General features: G+C 35.7%; 1 protein-coding gene across 10 annotated transcripts in view; it reads right to left on the bottom strand.

Annotated features, from left to right (window-relative positions):
- ralyl (RALY RNA binding protein like) overlaps positions 1 to 15,111 on the bottom strand; it is a 36,249-nt gene that overhangs the window by 6,176 nt on the left and 14,962 nt on the right. For 6 of the 10 annotated variants that reach the window (XM_073927109.1, XM_073927107.1, XM_005163513.6 and 3 more), the window contains exons 3-4: positions 3,607 to 3,679; positions 3,484 to 3,531 (exon numbers count right to left, since the gene is read on the bottom strand). In XM_073927109.1, the coding sequence (XP_073783210.1) occupies positions 3,484 to 3,531; positions 3,607 to 3,679 (121 nt within the window). Of the gene's footprint in view, positions 1 to 3,483; positions 3,532 to 3,606; positions 3,680 to 11,025; positions 11,160 to 15,111 lie in introns of those variants that run through there. The other 4 variants (XM_073927141.1, XM_073927128.1, XM_002660835.7 and 1 more) reach the window with 1 other exon arrangement.

Below are 15,111 nucleotides of genomic sequence, written 5' to 3' on the forward strand. Positions count from 1 at the left end.
TTATTTTTACTGTAAGAGCATATTTGAATGTTTTGTAATTCCATTTCATCTACTTCCATTAATTTTTAGCTGAACAAATTCCATTCATTTGTGATGCACAGCTTGTTATCCTCCATGATATCATAAACCGGTGGTTGGCTTTTCTTATATTGTTTTAATCCTTTGTTATGCAAATAGTAATATAAATAGTTATTTCGTACCATCTCTTCTAGTTATTTACCAATAGTGACTAATGAATCGAAAGTCTCACTTTCAGAAGTTTATTTTGGTATTGCAAACTAAGGTGGATAAAGAGATGAGAGAATATCTTAATTAGTCTACATGCGAAAGAGCAAGATCATTCCTGAGACTCTTTCCCTCGAGATAACACTTGATGAGCATAATTAGGTTTTTCTCGCATATTTTTTAATAACTGCACTGAAGGGAGTTTGCTCGTTAGCGCACATATATTTTCCACAGAGAGGCATAAAACTCGCCTCTGCCAAATGAGGAGTGAAAGCAAACACATGAAAATGTCAGAGGAAAGATGACCGGCATGTCGGTTTAACGACCCAGCAGCTTTCTGACATTCAGCTAATGTCTCACAGGAGAGGAGTGCTCATCATTAGCCTGAGCAAAGGATCCAAGTCAAACCAATAAAACAACTTTAATTATGGTTATTAGGGGGATTCCTTCCTCTCCTTTTTGGCTTTCATTTTTCTCTTCACCTTACCTCAATTTTTTCACAGCATAGAAAAGGTCATGGAGGATCTAAACTGAAAAAATATTAATTAACAAAAACAGATCACAAAGCTTCTAAAGAAAAGATCTGATTAATTTTACTTCTGAAATACACAATTCTTTGAAATCATAGTGTGTTTTGGTCTCTGTAAACACAAATGTGGCCTCTGTAAACAGTGAAACGGTGTGTGAACGATAACTGAAATTCACTTGAAGAAGATCATACATATAAAACTAATTCATAAATTCAATGCTCCTTTGTAATACTAAAGAATCTACATGCCATCTGTTATTAGACTGTCAGAATAAACCGCCATTTTGCTTGCAGTATTTGTTTGTAAATGTTGTTAATACATGACCTACATTTCTGCAAAAATGTATAATTACATTTCACTGCATTTGTCGATGAGTCATCGGAAAAAAGTAAAACACATGTAAAGCAATATATTTCTGTAATTTCAGTTGGCCTGTGTTTCCAAAAATACCAAGATGTCCTCACTGCTGTCTGTAGCACGATGGCATACTGGATCAGGTCCAATACTTAGTGGACATTGTAACACAGATCCTACTCAAAATGTACACAATTTTAAGGGTAATTAAATAATTAATATAAATAATTCACGTTTCTCGCAACAACTCATGCATGCACGTCTGTTACAGTACACTCTCAGAAATAAAGGTACAGGAGCTGTCACTGGGGCAGTACCTTTTCAAAAGGTACATATTTGTACCTGAAGGGTCTATAATGGTACCTAAAATGTACTTTATGTTCATGTTGGCACTATGTATATGTATCTTTTGAAAAGGTACTGCCCCAGTGACAGCTCCTGTACCTTTATTTCTGAAAGCACGTATTGGTTATGATCCATTACGTCATCGTGTTACAGGCTGCAGAGAGAATATACTCAAAACTACGGTGAGAGAGCTCAAATCCAATTTAAGAAACACATGCGAATAGACAAAAAACGAACAAACTGAGAAAACATATTAATCAATTTGACAACACACAGCCCTGCAAATTCAGAAATGTGCTGCAAATAGCACAGACAATAAGAGAATTGTGTCAGAGGAACTGACAAACTCCACTGCTTCCAGTTTATAGTCAGCAGTGTTGTCGGAGATCTTAAACTTTTGTTTATTGTAATGTCTTTGTCATATGGTACAAATGAAAAGGAACACAAGTATACAAACAACAAGGAACAGTATGATCAGGACCTCACCTCTCAGATCTCAGCCAACACAGCTGACTCTTAACTGTCCCCGCACATTTCCGTTGAAGGTCTTCACTATTGCAGATTAATTGATTGATTGATTCATTCATTTTCTTTTCAGCTTAGTCCCTTTATTAATCTAGGGTTGCCACAGCAGAGTGAACAGCCAACCTATCCAGCACATGTTTTAGGCAGCGCATGCCTATTTAGCTGCAACCCATCACTGGGAAACATCCATACACTCTCCCATTCACACACATACAGTGCGGTTAATTTTCACTATACTACATGTTTTTGGACTTGGACATGGGGAGAACATACAAACTCCACGCAGAAATGCCTCACTTGCTGTGAGGCGAACGTGCTACCCACTGCACCACCGCGTTGCCCCATTTCTGTATTTGTGAAAATTTATGTCTGCTTGTTTTCAAACCAATGAAGTTTTCTCAATTTGTAAGTGTTTTACCTTTTGCACATATTGTTTTATAACTTGCCTTTACTTTGAGCTCGCTTGACCACAGTACAAAACCCCAGCGTTTATATAGAAATGTATAAAAAAATTTGCAGCTGACTTTATTACATTTGTAGCATCTTCTCAGTCAGACACATGCAACATGTTTTAAAGGGCTCCTATAATGAAACTCATCTTTTGGAAGCTGTTTTGACAGAATTGTGTGTAGGTATAGTGTGTCCACAGTCACACTGGGGTGATTTAGACAATAAGTCTCTTTTTACAATTTTCCTGACATTAAAATAGGATCCAAATTCCTCCCATTTTGAGGTCCTCCCCAACATGCCTGCATGCTTGCGTGTATGTCCGTGTGTGTGTATTTGCGTGCACTTTGTAACAACATTGTGTGTGACTCATTGTTGCAGAAACCCTTGAATTAACTCCACAACAAATACATCAAATAATTATTGGGAAAGTTCTTACTGTAGTGTTTCTCACAAATGTTACATAAGATGTGCTTTGTTTATGTCTGTTACTGTGCTGTTTATCTGACGCAGCAGGAAATGGAGATACAATCTGAAGGGCACGTGGGAATAGTGGGTGCAGGGAACTAGCTTATTTGCATTAAAGACACAGGCAACAAAAACAGCTACAAGATGCTCAGAGCAGGAAATTCCAATATTCTGAAAGGTATGATACATAATCTGATGGGTGTTTTTGAGCTGAAACTGTTCAGACACATTCTGCAGACACAAAATAATAATAAAATAGGTGGCCTTTAATACGATTTGCAGTAGTTGACTGCACATAAAACCCCATCTTCACCCATTTTGTGCTTGTGTAGTACATTACATGAACCCTATTACCATCGACTCTGCTTGTTTGCAATCTAATTTTGGTAGATTATGTGGGTCATGATTGAAATGAGCTGCTGCGTTTGTTTTCTTTCATTTGCTCAGCTCATTGTCAGCCGATTACTAGCAGGACTTTTTCTCACAGCTCTTTGATGGGATTGCACTGTCAAACCAATTCCCCCTGTTCATATTTTGTAAATCTGGTGCTTTAAGCATTTGTGTAAGTGAACGCATGCACATACAGTACCTGGTATAGAAATCATCCCTGTAGAAATCGTAATCAAATTCGTAGCCACTAAAAAAGGAGGAGACAATAGTTATTTCAGCTTTTCCATGCTTTCCATTTATTTTAAATATATGAATGGCCTACCTGTATAAAGAGAAGGGGCGCTTCGATGCCACTTTTGGTCTGTAAGGACGAGGCTCTCCAGCCATGTTAATGTCTGAGGGAAGAGCAAAGGACAGTTTACGCTTTCTCTTTTAATCATAGCCTCCTTCATGACTTACAATGACTGGAAAATATAATGGACTTAAAAAAGCCTCTGCGGCCTCAGAGAGTGCATAGGCATTATGCCACAGAATAAATGACTGATGGCTCTCATCTGTCTCATCAGAAAGAGAGATGCTATCAGAGCAACACACGCACACACACATACAGAGAGAGAGAGAGAGATGCACAATCACTCCTGAGTGCCTTTCAAGGTCATCCGGCACGTTATCCAGAAGGACGAGCTGCCTGAGTGCCTGACTAAATCACAAATCGGGGCTTTAAGACATTTACAAGCAATTTCAGCCTTCAGTCTGATGAAGCACAAAACAAAGCTCTAAATCTGTGAGGAAAAAAGTTGTGCTCTTTTAGAGTTTAGATTAGTCTTCGCTTGACTGAGTCAAATTCATTATGGAAGTGTACAGACCTCTCAAAGAGAGGCAGTCGCGCTCCGAATGTATTTATGAGACTAAATTTTCACAACATTCCAATGAAAGGGTCACCAAGAGGAATACTTTAGAAAATAGGCTTAAACACATCTACTGAAAAGTAGGAGGGGGAAAAAAACTAGCTGACTGAGGCGATCAGATTTGTTTCATCCTCTGTCATTAGCAGTTGCTAATTAGCGCTAACCTTCTGCAATGAGAGCGGACGTTTTCCACAGAAACATGACAATTAGCTTGATGTTTGTACAAAAGCTTCATATGAAAAGGAATCCTCTTCAAATTATTGTGATTAGATTGATTTCAAATGTTGGAGCTTCAAAGGATGTGACTTCGAGTTTGATGTTGGTTTCTAAACTGAACGACTAGTTGGAAAAAAAAAATCTCTGTCATCATTTATCTGTTATCATTTTTTTCATCATCATATATTTTGTGATATAATTAAAGATGTCACATTGTCCACAAAATGGAAGTCAGAAAACATTTAATTACACAGTTTTTGCTCCACAAAGTGATGGTCCAGAGCAAAGAAAATAAAAGAATATTCTGAGAAAGTTCTAAGAAAGCGATTTTTCTTAAGAACAAAATATCTAGAAAACAAAAAATGTATATTATTAATAATAAGGCATTTTATTTGTAATGCACTTTTCTTAGACTCAAAGCACTACAAGGCAAAATACTAACATACAAAGCAAAATACCAACAATAGCAGAAACAGCACAATAATAAAAGAGAGCTTGTTGTTTGTAGAGCTTACAGTTCACGTATATTTCGAATAAATTTGTCCTTAAAATATGACAGGAATGGTCTCCAAACTTTGAAGAATCTATTATTTAAGCATTGGGTACAATATTTGAGTGTTTCTAGCGTTAGATGCTCACTTAGTATGTGTTTTTGGTGGTTTAGTGGACGGCCACTGCAGAAGTATAAGCCTTCAGGCCAACAAAGAAGAGAAAGCTAGTGCATTTAATAGATCTGTTGGTAGTGCAAGGTGTTCAGGTGTCACACCAAATGTTGCTCTTAATGAAACTGGTTTTATCTCCTTTTCACATATAAAAGAACAATTCTCAAACACAGCAAACATTTAAGACCAAAATGATCCTATAGGGAGGGACACGTCCAGAACATATGGCCCAAGGTGGCCTCATCTCTGTGACACCTAGCACATGTTGGATCAATTTCTGTGAATATTCTTGACAATTTACTTTTAGAAAATGCAGCCTATGAATTATCTTAAGACCGTGTTTGACGCAGATGTTGATGGAATTTGCTTAATTTTGGATTGTCAGACTGCCTCTGTGACTATATTAAGTCATCTTTCTACTGTTACTTAAAAATCTAAAGATGGTGTGACTTCTCTTTAAATCCGAGTTCTTTTTAATAATAACAATAGAAAATAGGATAAAAATTCTTTAAAAAAAAAAGTCTTAGAGATCAGGGAATTATTTTACACAAGTAGATAGTAGAAAATAGAATAGTTTGTAGTAAAGGATATGTTTGTTGCTGATTGCCCACTGTAATTTTAAGACCAAACATAATGTATACTTGTTGAATAAATGTAGTTTTTCAGTGAAGAACTACGTGTAAAGAAATCAAAAGTGCAACAGGAATTGCTCCATCTCACCCACTCAAACATCTGCTTCATTGTTTCTGACCGCTGTACTAAACTGAAATGTGCCACATTAAGACTAGAATGAGGAAAAAACAGGTGTTCAGCATATGTACATTCTAGCATCTTATGATATCACATCCTGTTTTTGGTTTAATTAGATGTATTTGGTCTGTATTGTGTTGCTATTTCAAGGAAGCTGCACCAGAGTTTGTTTGAAAGAAAACTGAGAGCCATTTTCATTATTATTATTTGTCTTGGTCTGCTTGTTTGATGCACTCAATCATGTGAGAATCAAATGGCTGCAATCACACATTTTCAAAAAAACCCAAACAGAGCCGTGGTTAATCTAATCGAACCCAACCAAACCCGATATGCACGAACACAACTTAAATTATGACAGAATGATCACTTTTAGATATATGTTCGTTTGAGATCCTACCTCTGACCCAAACCATTTTATCATAAAATGATTGGTATTTGGTATACCAAAATATGTATACCAGCAGTAAAAATGTTGAAAATGAATCTCTGTTTTGCATGATTGCAAATGATTCATGACAATAATTATAATTCCTTACATTTATATAGTGCTTTCAGGACACTCAAAGCACTTCACACATTTGTTAGGGGATTTTCCTTAACCACTACCAGTGTGCAGCATCCAGCTGGATGACAAGAGGGCAGCCATATTGTGCCAGACTGAACACCACACACCGGCTAATTGGTGGAGAGGAGACAGAGTGATGAAGCCAATTATGATATGGGGATGGTTATGGCTACGATGGGCAGATTTGGCCAGAATGCTGGGCTTAAAACCTGCTATTTTTAACGACTACAGAGTGTCAGGATCTCAGTTTAATGTCTCACCTGAAAGACAGTACTCACTGAGAAGTCCCCATCAATACACTGGGGCATTAGGTTGAGCACCCCCTGGTGGTCTCAATAACACCACTTTCAGCAGCAACCCTACTCATCCAGATACTGACCGGGTGCAGCTCTGCTTAGCTTCAGTGGGTGACCATGTGAGAGATGCAGAGAGCTAGCTGCCGGCCAATGCCAAATTTCTTTAATGTTTTACTTTAATTATGCTTTCTAAAAAGAAAAAAGAAAACACATACTATCAAGTCTGACACTTCATTTCCAATATCTAATAACAAATGATAAAATGGATGATGGATTGGATTAAAAGTCGAACTGAATGAACTCAGAAGTTTTGTTATGAGAGCGTCTGAGGTTCAAAAGTAAGTCATGAGTTCAATCACAATGAGCTTATCCTACTGAGTACTAACCACAGAAATGGCTGCTGTTCATTGATTTACATTAATGCATTTGGCAGACACTTACATTGCATTCACTTCAAGCCATAGATTTTTTTTCCAGTTCATGCATTCCCCAGGAAGTCGAACCCTTGATGCCAGTGCCATCCTTTATCGTCTGAGTAACAGAAACTGCCTTATTGAGTCTCTTTGACTGCACTAATGTGGAAGCGAGCAATTCGAGTCCCTCAAAGCTCTTAATAATGTTTTGCGAGATCTTAATAATGGTGTCTCGGGAGCCAATATGGTCCAGAACAGGCTGACTCATCCAGACGCGCCAATAATCAACAGATTGTCCCACGACATGCCAGACGTTTCACTCAATATTAAAAATACCACCATATTTCAGATGTGGAGCCATATCAATACTTTAATCTGAGTTCACCAATAGGCCTGCTCTTCTCAGTATAGCCTGCTTTTTCAAAGGTCTGCCAGGCTTAAAGGGAAGATTGACGTTTCTCTTTCTGATGACCTCTGCTTAATGTCAATGTGTCCACCTGTCAGCTTAAAAGAGTTTTCTGAGTGATTCCTTCAAACGAGACATAACTCAATACTTGAGTTTAAACGCTGAACTCTAAACGAAGGAAATCTCAGTTGAGGATACACCTGAAAGGACTTCAAGGACTTTTATTTTCAAAGGAAATCACACCACAGACATTATAGATGTAATTCAGGGATCTGTTCAGCTGGTGAAGTCTATGAATGTTATTCAGACACTTCTGCCAATTGTATCTGTTTCACTAATGACTGTTTTTTTTTTTCCATACATGACCTACTTATAAAATATTTCTTACGCTTCCTTTACTTGCTCCTTTGTGGCGTGATGTAATTCGGTGACTGATGCGCGCAATTGTCTGGAACAGTTTGTTACACTTGAGGACATCATATCCATTTTCCGAGGCGCTCATTATCCCTGGAGTGTTGTGTGTGTGCAACAGCCACAAAACTTTGCTTTGTAACTTTGATGTGTTGTCTTTGATTAGACACAGACACAAAACATGGATGCTCATCATGGCCGGATGCAGCGTGCATGCAAATTGGACAGTATTGGGATTTAATACTGATCACATCTGCTGTTTTTTGACTACTTAGCCTGGACAGACCAGCAAATTAACTTTCTGGAGTTGACAGTCAAAACATATTAGCAATTTACCCAGATTATATATTGTATTATTGACAACTACTAACATTCACATTAATTAATGTATACACTTGGGTGCCACTTAATGTTACGTGTAGCCTTAATTAGATGCCCTTACATTTAAATGAATCATTCAGAACAAGGAACTTATTTTTTCTTTTTTTACATATTTCCCAATTGATGTTTAACAGAGCAAGGAAATTTTCACAATATTTCTGATAATATTTTTTGTTCTGGTAAAAGTCTTAATTGCTTTATTTTGGCTAGAATAAACGCAGTTTTAAATAAAAAAAAATAAAAAACATTTTAAGGTCAAAATTATTAGCTCCTTTAAGCTAAATATTTTTTTCGATAGTCTACAGAACAAATCATTGTTATACAATAACTTGCCTAATTACCCTAACATGCATTAACCTAGCCTATAAATGTCACTGTAAGCTGTATAGAATTGTCTTGTAAAATATCCAGTCAAATATTATTTACTGTCATCATGGCAAAGATAAAATAAACCAGTTATTAGAAATGAGTTATTAAAACTATTATGTTTATAAACTTGTTGAAATCTTCACTCCGTTAAACAGAAATTGGGGAAAAAAAATATACAGGGAGGCAAATAATTCTGACTTCAACTGTACATGTTGTTACATTGTGTTTTAAAAATGATCTGCATCTAAACTCAAAGTCAGCTTTATTGCCAATTCAACCACATCTACAGGACATACAGGGAATGGAAATTGTGTTACTCGCCTAACATATAATATCAATACAAAAATTATCAATTTAAAATAGAAATTACAACAAATACAATTACATATATCATATAATATAAAATTAAGTAAAAAGAAAAATTGGAAACAATGCAATTACACTTAAGGGCACATGGCAAAGAGTGCAAACAAGAGTTGTGCAGATGCAAAACAGTACATAGTGCAAAAAGTACAGCGTAATGTAAAACAGTATAATTATATATAATCTAACTCTAATAAATAAATTACACTGTTGACCAATTCCTCTCATATTAACCCCTTCTAAAATCTAAACACTGTAAAAAAAATGCAGATTTCCACATTATTCATAATTTCCTACTTATTCATATAGTTACTTAACACATTTAAGTGGATTGTACATAAAATAATTTGTCCCAAAACAGTTCATTTATTCATTCTTTTAGGTTTAGTGCCTTTATTAATCTAGTGTTGCCGTAGCGCAATGAACCGGCAACTTATCCAGCATATGCTTAACGCAGTGGATGCCCTTCCAGCTGCAATTTATCACTGGGAAACATCCACACACACTCATTCAACACAAGCATATGGACGATTTAGCTTACCCAATTTACCTAAAGTGCATGTCTTTGGACTAGTGAAGAAAACTGGAGCAACCAGAGAAAAACCACGTGAACACTGAGAGAACATGCAAACTTCACACAGAATTTCCAACTGACCCAACCGAGGTTCAAACTACTAGTGACCTTCTAGCTGTAAGGCGATTGTGCTACCCATTGCGTCACCGTTAATCAACACCAATTGATTGAGTTTAATTAACAAATTTAAGTGGATTGAACATTAAACAATTAAGTTGTCCCAAAAAATCTCAAAAATGGTGTTGCTTCAGCTCATTTTTAAATTAATAGTTTGACCAAGCATCAAAAATCATTTTTGAGTGTACCTATCACCAAACATGTCCCTAACCTTGCCTGCATCCCACCCCGAAGTATCATTCAAGTGTTGTGCAATATAATATGAACACAATAAGCACACTTATGTTACCTAATTAAGGCCACTTGATATTAAGTGGGACCAACAGTTCACTTATTGTCAGGAGAAATGTATTTGCATGTTGAAAAATACCTGTAGGTAATTACAACAGTAATACATGTAATTACACTGCCGACTCTACACCTACACTCCTACTCACAACACAAATCTAATTTCTAATTTTAACCGTATCCCAATTAAACAGAAACAAATATGTTTTACAAAAGCAAAAAGCAAAAGCAGCAACTATATTTTAGTGTGGAAAACACATTTCAGAGAGCTGTACCCTATATGAAAAAATTTAAAACAGAATATAATATAATTTTTAACGAGTCAAACTATTTTTAAACAGGTAGCTTTATGTAACCCTGAAGCATTTTTATCATAATATTGAAATAAAACAATAATAATATTGTAAGATATTCATACAATATACACAAATTTAATACGTAACTATAGTTTTGAAGAAAATAAAATCTATAAGTTACATTAGCACATTGCATTTAAGGATTTAGTTCAATATTATGATAATAGTAAAATAATCCAATATAATTTAATATTTTGAGATTTCAAACATTACTATTTTTACACTTACATTAACATTATTATCATTCAAACATCATTAATATATTTCCAAATGTATCTTTAAACATTTGGATAATTGTAGGTTGCAGTTTACTCATTAAATACAAATAACATTTTAAGAAAGCAACTGCATATTTGAAGTCTTATGAAAGTGCTTTGGAACAGATGTTATCTGTATCTTATTTACAAGTAATTTTCCAAGTTTTTAAATTTCACTTTCATTTGCTAAATGTTTTAAACGATTAAAATTTTTTTTATCAAACAAGAAAAACAGAACTACAATATTAATTCATATACATTTGTTAAAAGCATTCCCTTTCCCTAATGCAAAGGATATTGAATATTTATGCACATAAAAAATGACATTTTATTGATTCTGTAATAAATAACGTATTAAAAGCACTAATCAGAAAACATAGTGCATCTTATCAGTCTGTAAAATACTCACATCTGTGATTCTGGCGCTTCCCTTTATGCACAGTTCCTCTGTACATGTCCATTAGGTTGTGCATACTGTATTTTGTGGAATAAATGACTCCTTTCTCTTGAACTCACTTCACCGTGGTGTCACTGTGAGAGACTGACTGAACAGAGTTCAGCACACAGGCATGCACCATTCCAGACTGTACCACTGACACATGACGGGGGTGTGGACAACTGTGCAACAATAGATTTTTTTTTGAAAAAAAAAAAATGATTTAGTGATTGGGGTGTAATGGAAAATATATATACATAGTTTAGTAATGAGGAGATATTAGATCTGCAAAATTCAAGAAATTATAAAAAAATAGTTGTGTAAGATGCTTTTTTTTACATATTTCTGTCAAATGCTGTTTATAAGAAAACAAACTTTTACATATGTATTTATAAATGCATTGCTAAAATATGTATGATCACTCAGTCACTGCAGTTTATGCTCTTGTCTAAGACTGTTGAACGGATCTTGGATCATATTATACATCAAAAGAGCAGCATCCCACAGCTGCTGTCATTCACTTGGAAAGGCTTGGTAGTTATTGACATAATAAGCCTGCAGGCTATTCATGGAGGAATTTGCTTTTTCCTTTGAATTAAAGACAGACTCTGAAATTGAAGACATTGTGATGCTTTCATATCTGTCAGAGGGTTCAGATATCCGAAAAATAATTACAGTGACAACAAGAGAGCACACACACACACACGCACACACACACACACATATATATGCTCAGTCTGATGATATTCTTAAAAAAGAAGGTTAAAAACAGTTTTAAAATTGCTATTGAAACTTAATGTCCTATTTCTTTTGAAGCTCACATAAATTTTACAGTTTGACACCGTATGGTTTATTCATAGAGGTGTTGTTCAAATATTCAGATAAAAAAAAAACAAGATGATTCTGTTTATGGGGTTTTAGTATTCCACTCCAGTATTTTTAGTTTCTGTTATACTTTTTGAGTAAAAGCAATCTGCATGAACTGAATGGGGTCAACAGCTATGAATAAATCCTACACAATAAGCTTTTCTCTGTGTTGTCTTTGATTCTGCAGTGCCACAGATGTCTTTGGTATATTTACATTGCCATCTAGTGGACGACACGAGTTAAATTCACTGAGTGAAACGATATTCAGATGCGTTGCGAAGCCGCACACTGCATCTCGTTTAATCTTCAAACAAATATCATCGCACACAGAAATAATAAATAATAATAAATTAATAAAATGCAATAATTGAAAACAAACTTAAGTGAATATATATTGCTGGTGTTTTGTTTACAGTTGGAGTTTACAGTTTAAGCCAGCTCACCTGTAAATCCTCTTGCGAACAATAGAGGGCAATATAACACTGTAAATTCAGCCAAGCACACTTAGGCTAATGAAGACCTACTAACTTTTTGTTCTGAACCATTCTAAAGCAAAGCACGTATTTAATGTTTTTAAGTAGTTCTGCTTAATTTAAAATCAGAATTAAAACGTATTACATTATTAAAATGAGGGGACTCAAAAAGTAATTTCTAAAACTATCTACATTGATTTTTTCCCCCTAAATAAGAAAACAATCTAGCTTCACTTTCTATCTTCCTCAGATGTCTTTTTTTCTGTGTTTGATATGCCACATTCCTGTCTGTTTGCTTCTTTCCCGTTTCAGTTGAATAAAAAAATAAAGATGGCATCTGACAACATTTTTGTTATTTTTTCATTAATTTTCTTTTTGGTTTAGTCCCTTTATTAATTAGGGGTTGCCACAGTGGAATGAACCACCAACTTATCCAGCGTATGTTTTATGCAGCGGATGCCCTTCCAGCTGCAACCCATCACTGGGAAACATCCACACACACTCATTCACATACATACACTACAGCCAATTTAGCCTACCCAATTTACCCATAGCGCATATCTTTTGACTAAGGGGGAAACTGGAGTACTCAGAGAAAACCCATGTAATCACCGGGAGAACATGCAAACTCCACACAGTAATGCCAACTGACCCAACCGAGGCTCGAGTCAGTGACTTTCTTGCTGTGAGGGGATTGTGGTACCCACTGCGCCACTGTGCTGCCCTAATTTATATTAATTTAGCATTATTTTTAGTCTTTAAATAAAAACTATCCCATTTAAATCAGTTTGTAAGTTCAGCGAATCATGAAATGAAGGAAGTAAAAATTACTATAAGTAAGTGAAACTTTCCTATACTTAAAAAATCCTAAGTAAAGTAGTGAATTAAAAATAGCTACTGTTCACTACTGGTGCTTTCTAGATAGGGGCAGTGGCTTAAAGGTTAGTGAGTTGGACTGGTAACCCAAAGCTTGCTGGTTCGATTCAGCAGGAATTGAAGGTGGGAAAAGTGAATGAACCACACTCTCTCCATCTTTGATACCCAACTGAGGTGTCCGTGGCCAAGGCACCTAACCCCTAATTGCTCCCCTAGGTGCTGGAAGCAATACCTGCCCACTGCTCCGGGTGCTCACTGTTTGCTTGTTTGTGTGTGTGTGCTCTCACTCTTAACTCAAAAAACGTGTGTGTACTTGGATGGGTTAAAAGCAGAGGACCAATTATGGATAAAACCACACTTGACAAATTTCATCTCATCAGAATGGCCAGAAGAGCATACTGTATCCTAATGCAAGACCTGTTAAAACTTGAAGCAGATGAACCACAGCCTGAAAAAAAAACACACTGGTAAAAATCCTGTCAATTAAAAACAGCAAACTGAAGCTACAATCGGCCCTTCACAGACAGTTTGATTGACAGGTGATCTGACCAATCATAACAGCGTTATTCTGTGGCCCGTTTAACCTGACATACAAAACAGTCAACACTAATCAGACGCAGTAGAGTAACATCAGCAATTAACATGAAAAATGGTGAAACCAGAGAAAAAAAACCTTTCCTGAAATTTAGAGAAGTGTGTACAATAATTCATGTACCTTTCTGATGAGCAACTCGTCACCTTAGAATTATAAGGTTCTAGCTGACCTTTTTTGTCCAAATTGAGTTATCCACATATTCTTATTAAATGACAACTTATTTACATTGTGTGATGTTTTTTTATAAGTTGTTAACAATTTAAGACTTTTTATTTAAAAAAAACTTTTGTCTTTGTTTGTCTACAAAGTCGAAATTTAGCTTGGCTCTATAGGTTTTTTTTCTTTTTCAATCAGCATTTTTAATGCAGGAAACGAGGAATAATCAGGATCAGCTTTCTTTGCCATTTTGCCTGACTGCTCCATTAAAAGCAGAAGAGAGTCGACTAAATAAGGGCACACCACACAAAATTGAGATGTGTTTAAATGTGATGATTTAGAAGCATTTTTTGGCATTGAGATGAAATGTTACATTTAAAAATGTAAAATAATTAATTGTTAAATCCCAGGCAAGGCAGTGGCGCAGTAGGTAGTGCTGTCGCCTCACAGCAAGAAGGTCACTGGTTCAAACCTCGGCTCAGTTGGCGTTTCTGTGTGGAGTTTGCAAGTTCTCCCTGCCTTCACGTGGGTTTCCTCCGGTTGCTCCGGTTTCCCCCACAGTCCAAAGACATGCGGTACAGGTGAATTGGGTAGGCTAAATTGTCCATAGTGTATGAGTGTGTGTGTGAATGTGTGTTTGGATGTTTCCCAGAGACGGGTTGTGGCTGGAAGGGCATCCGCTGCTTAAAAACGTGCTGGATAAGTTGGCGGTTCATTCTGCTGTGGCGACCCAGGATTAATAAAGGAACTAAGCCGACAAGAAAATGAATGAATAAATGTTAAATCCCAAATTAATTATTGAAAAATGTAATAAATTAAATGTGAAATATTTTTATTTGTGTATATATAGTCATTGAAACATTTTTCAAAGTTAATAAACTTATTTGCACGTTGTCTTTTTCTTTTAAAATCTTGAAATTCGATATCAAGCCTTGAAGGGCAAATACTTAATTTAATTCATGGGGCATATAATTCAATAAGTATTATTCAATAATTCATATAAAGCATATAATGTAAAAAAATATGACCATATTAATTACATAAAATTAACAGCTGCACTGGACAAAATATTTATGCTTAATGTGAACAAGA

Source organism: Danio rerio, chromosome 2, assembly GCF_049306965.1.
Source record: "Danio rerio strain Tuebingen ecotype United States chromosome 2, GRCz12tu, whole genome shotgun sequence".
NCBI lineage: Eukaryota > Metazoa > Chordata > Actinopteri > Cypriniformes > Danionidae > Danio > Danio rerio.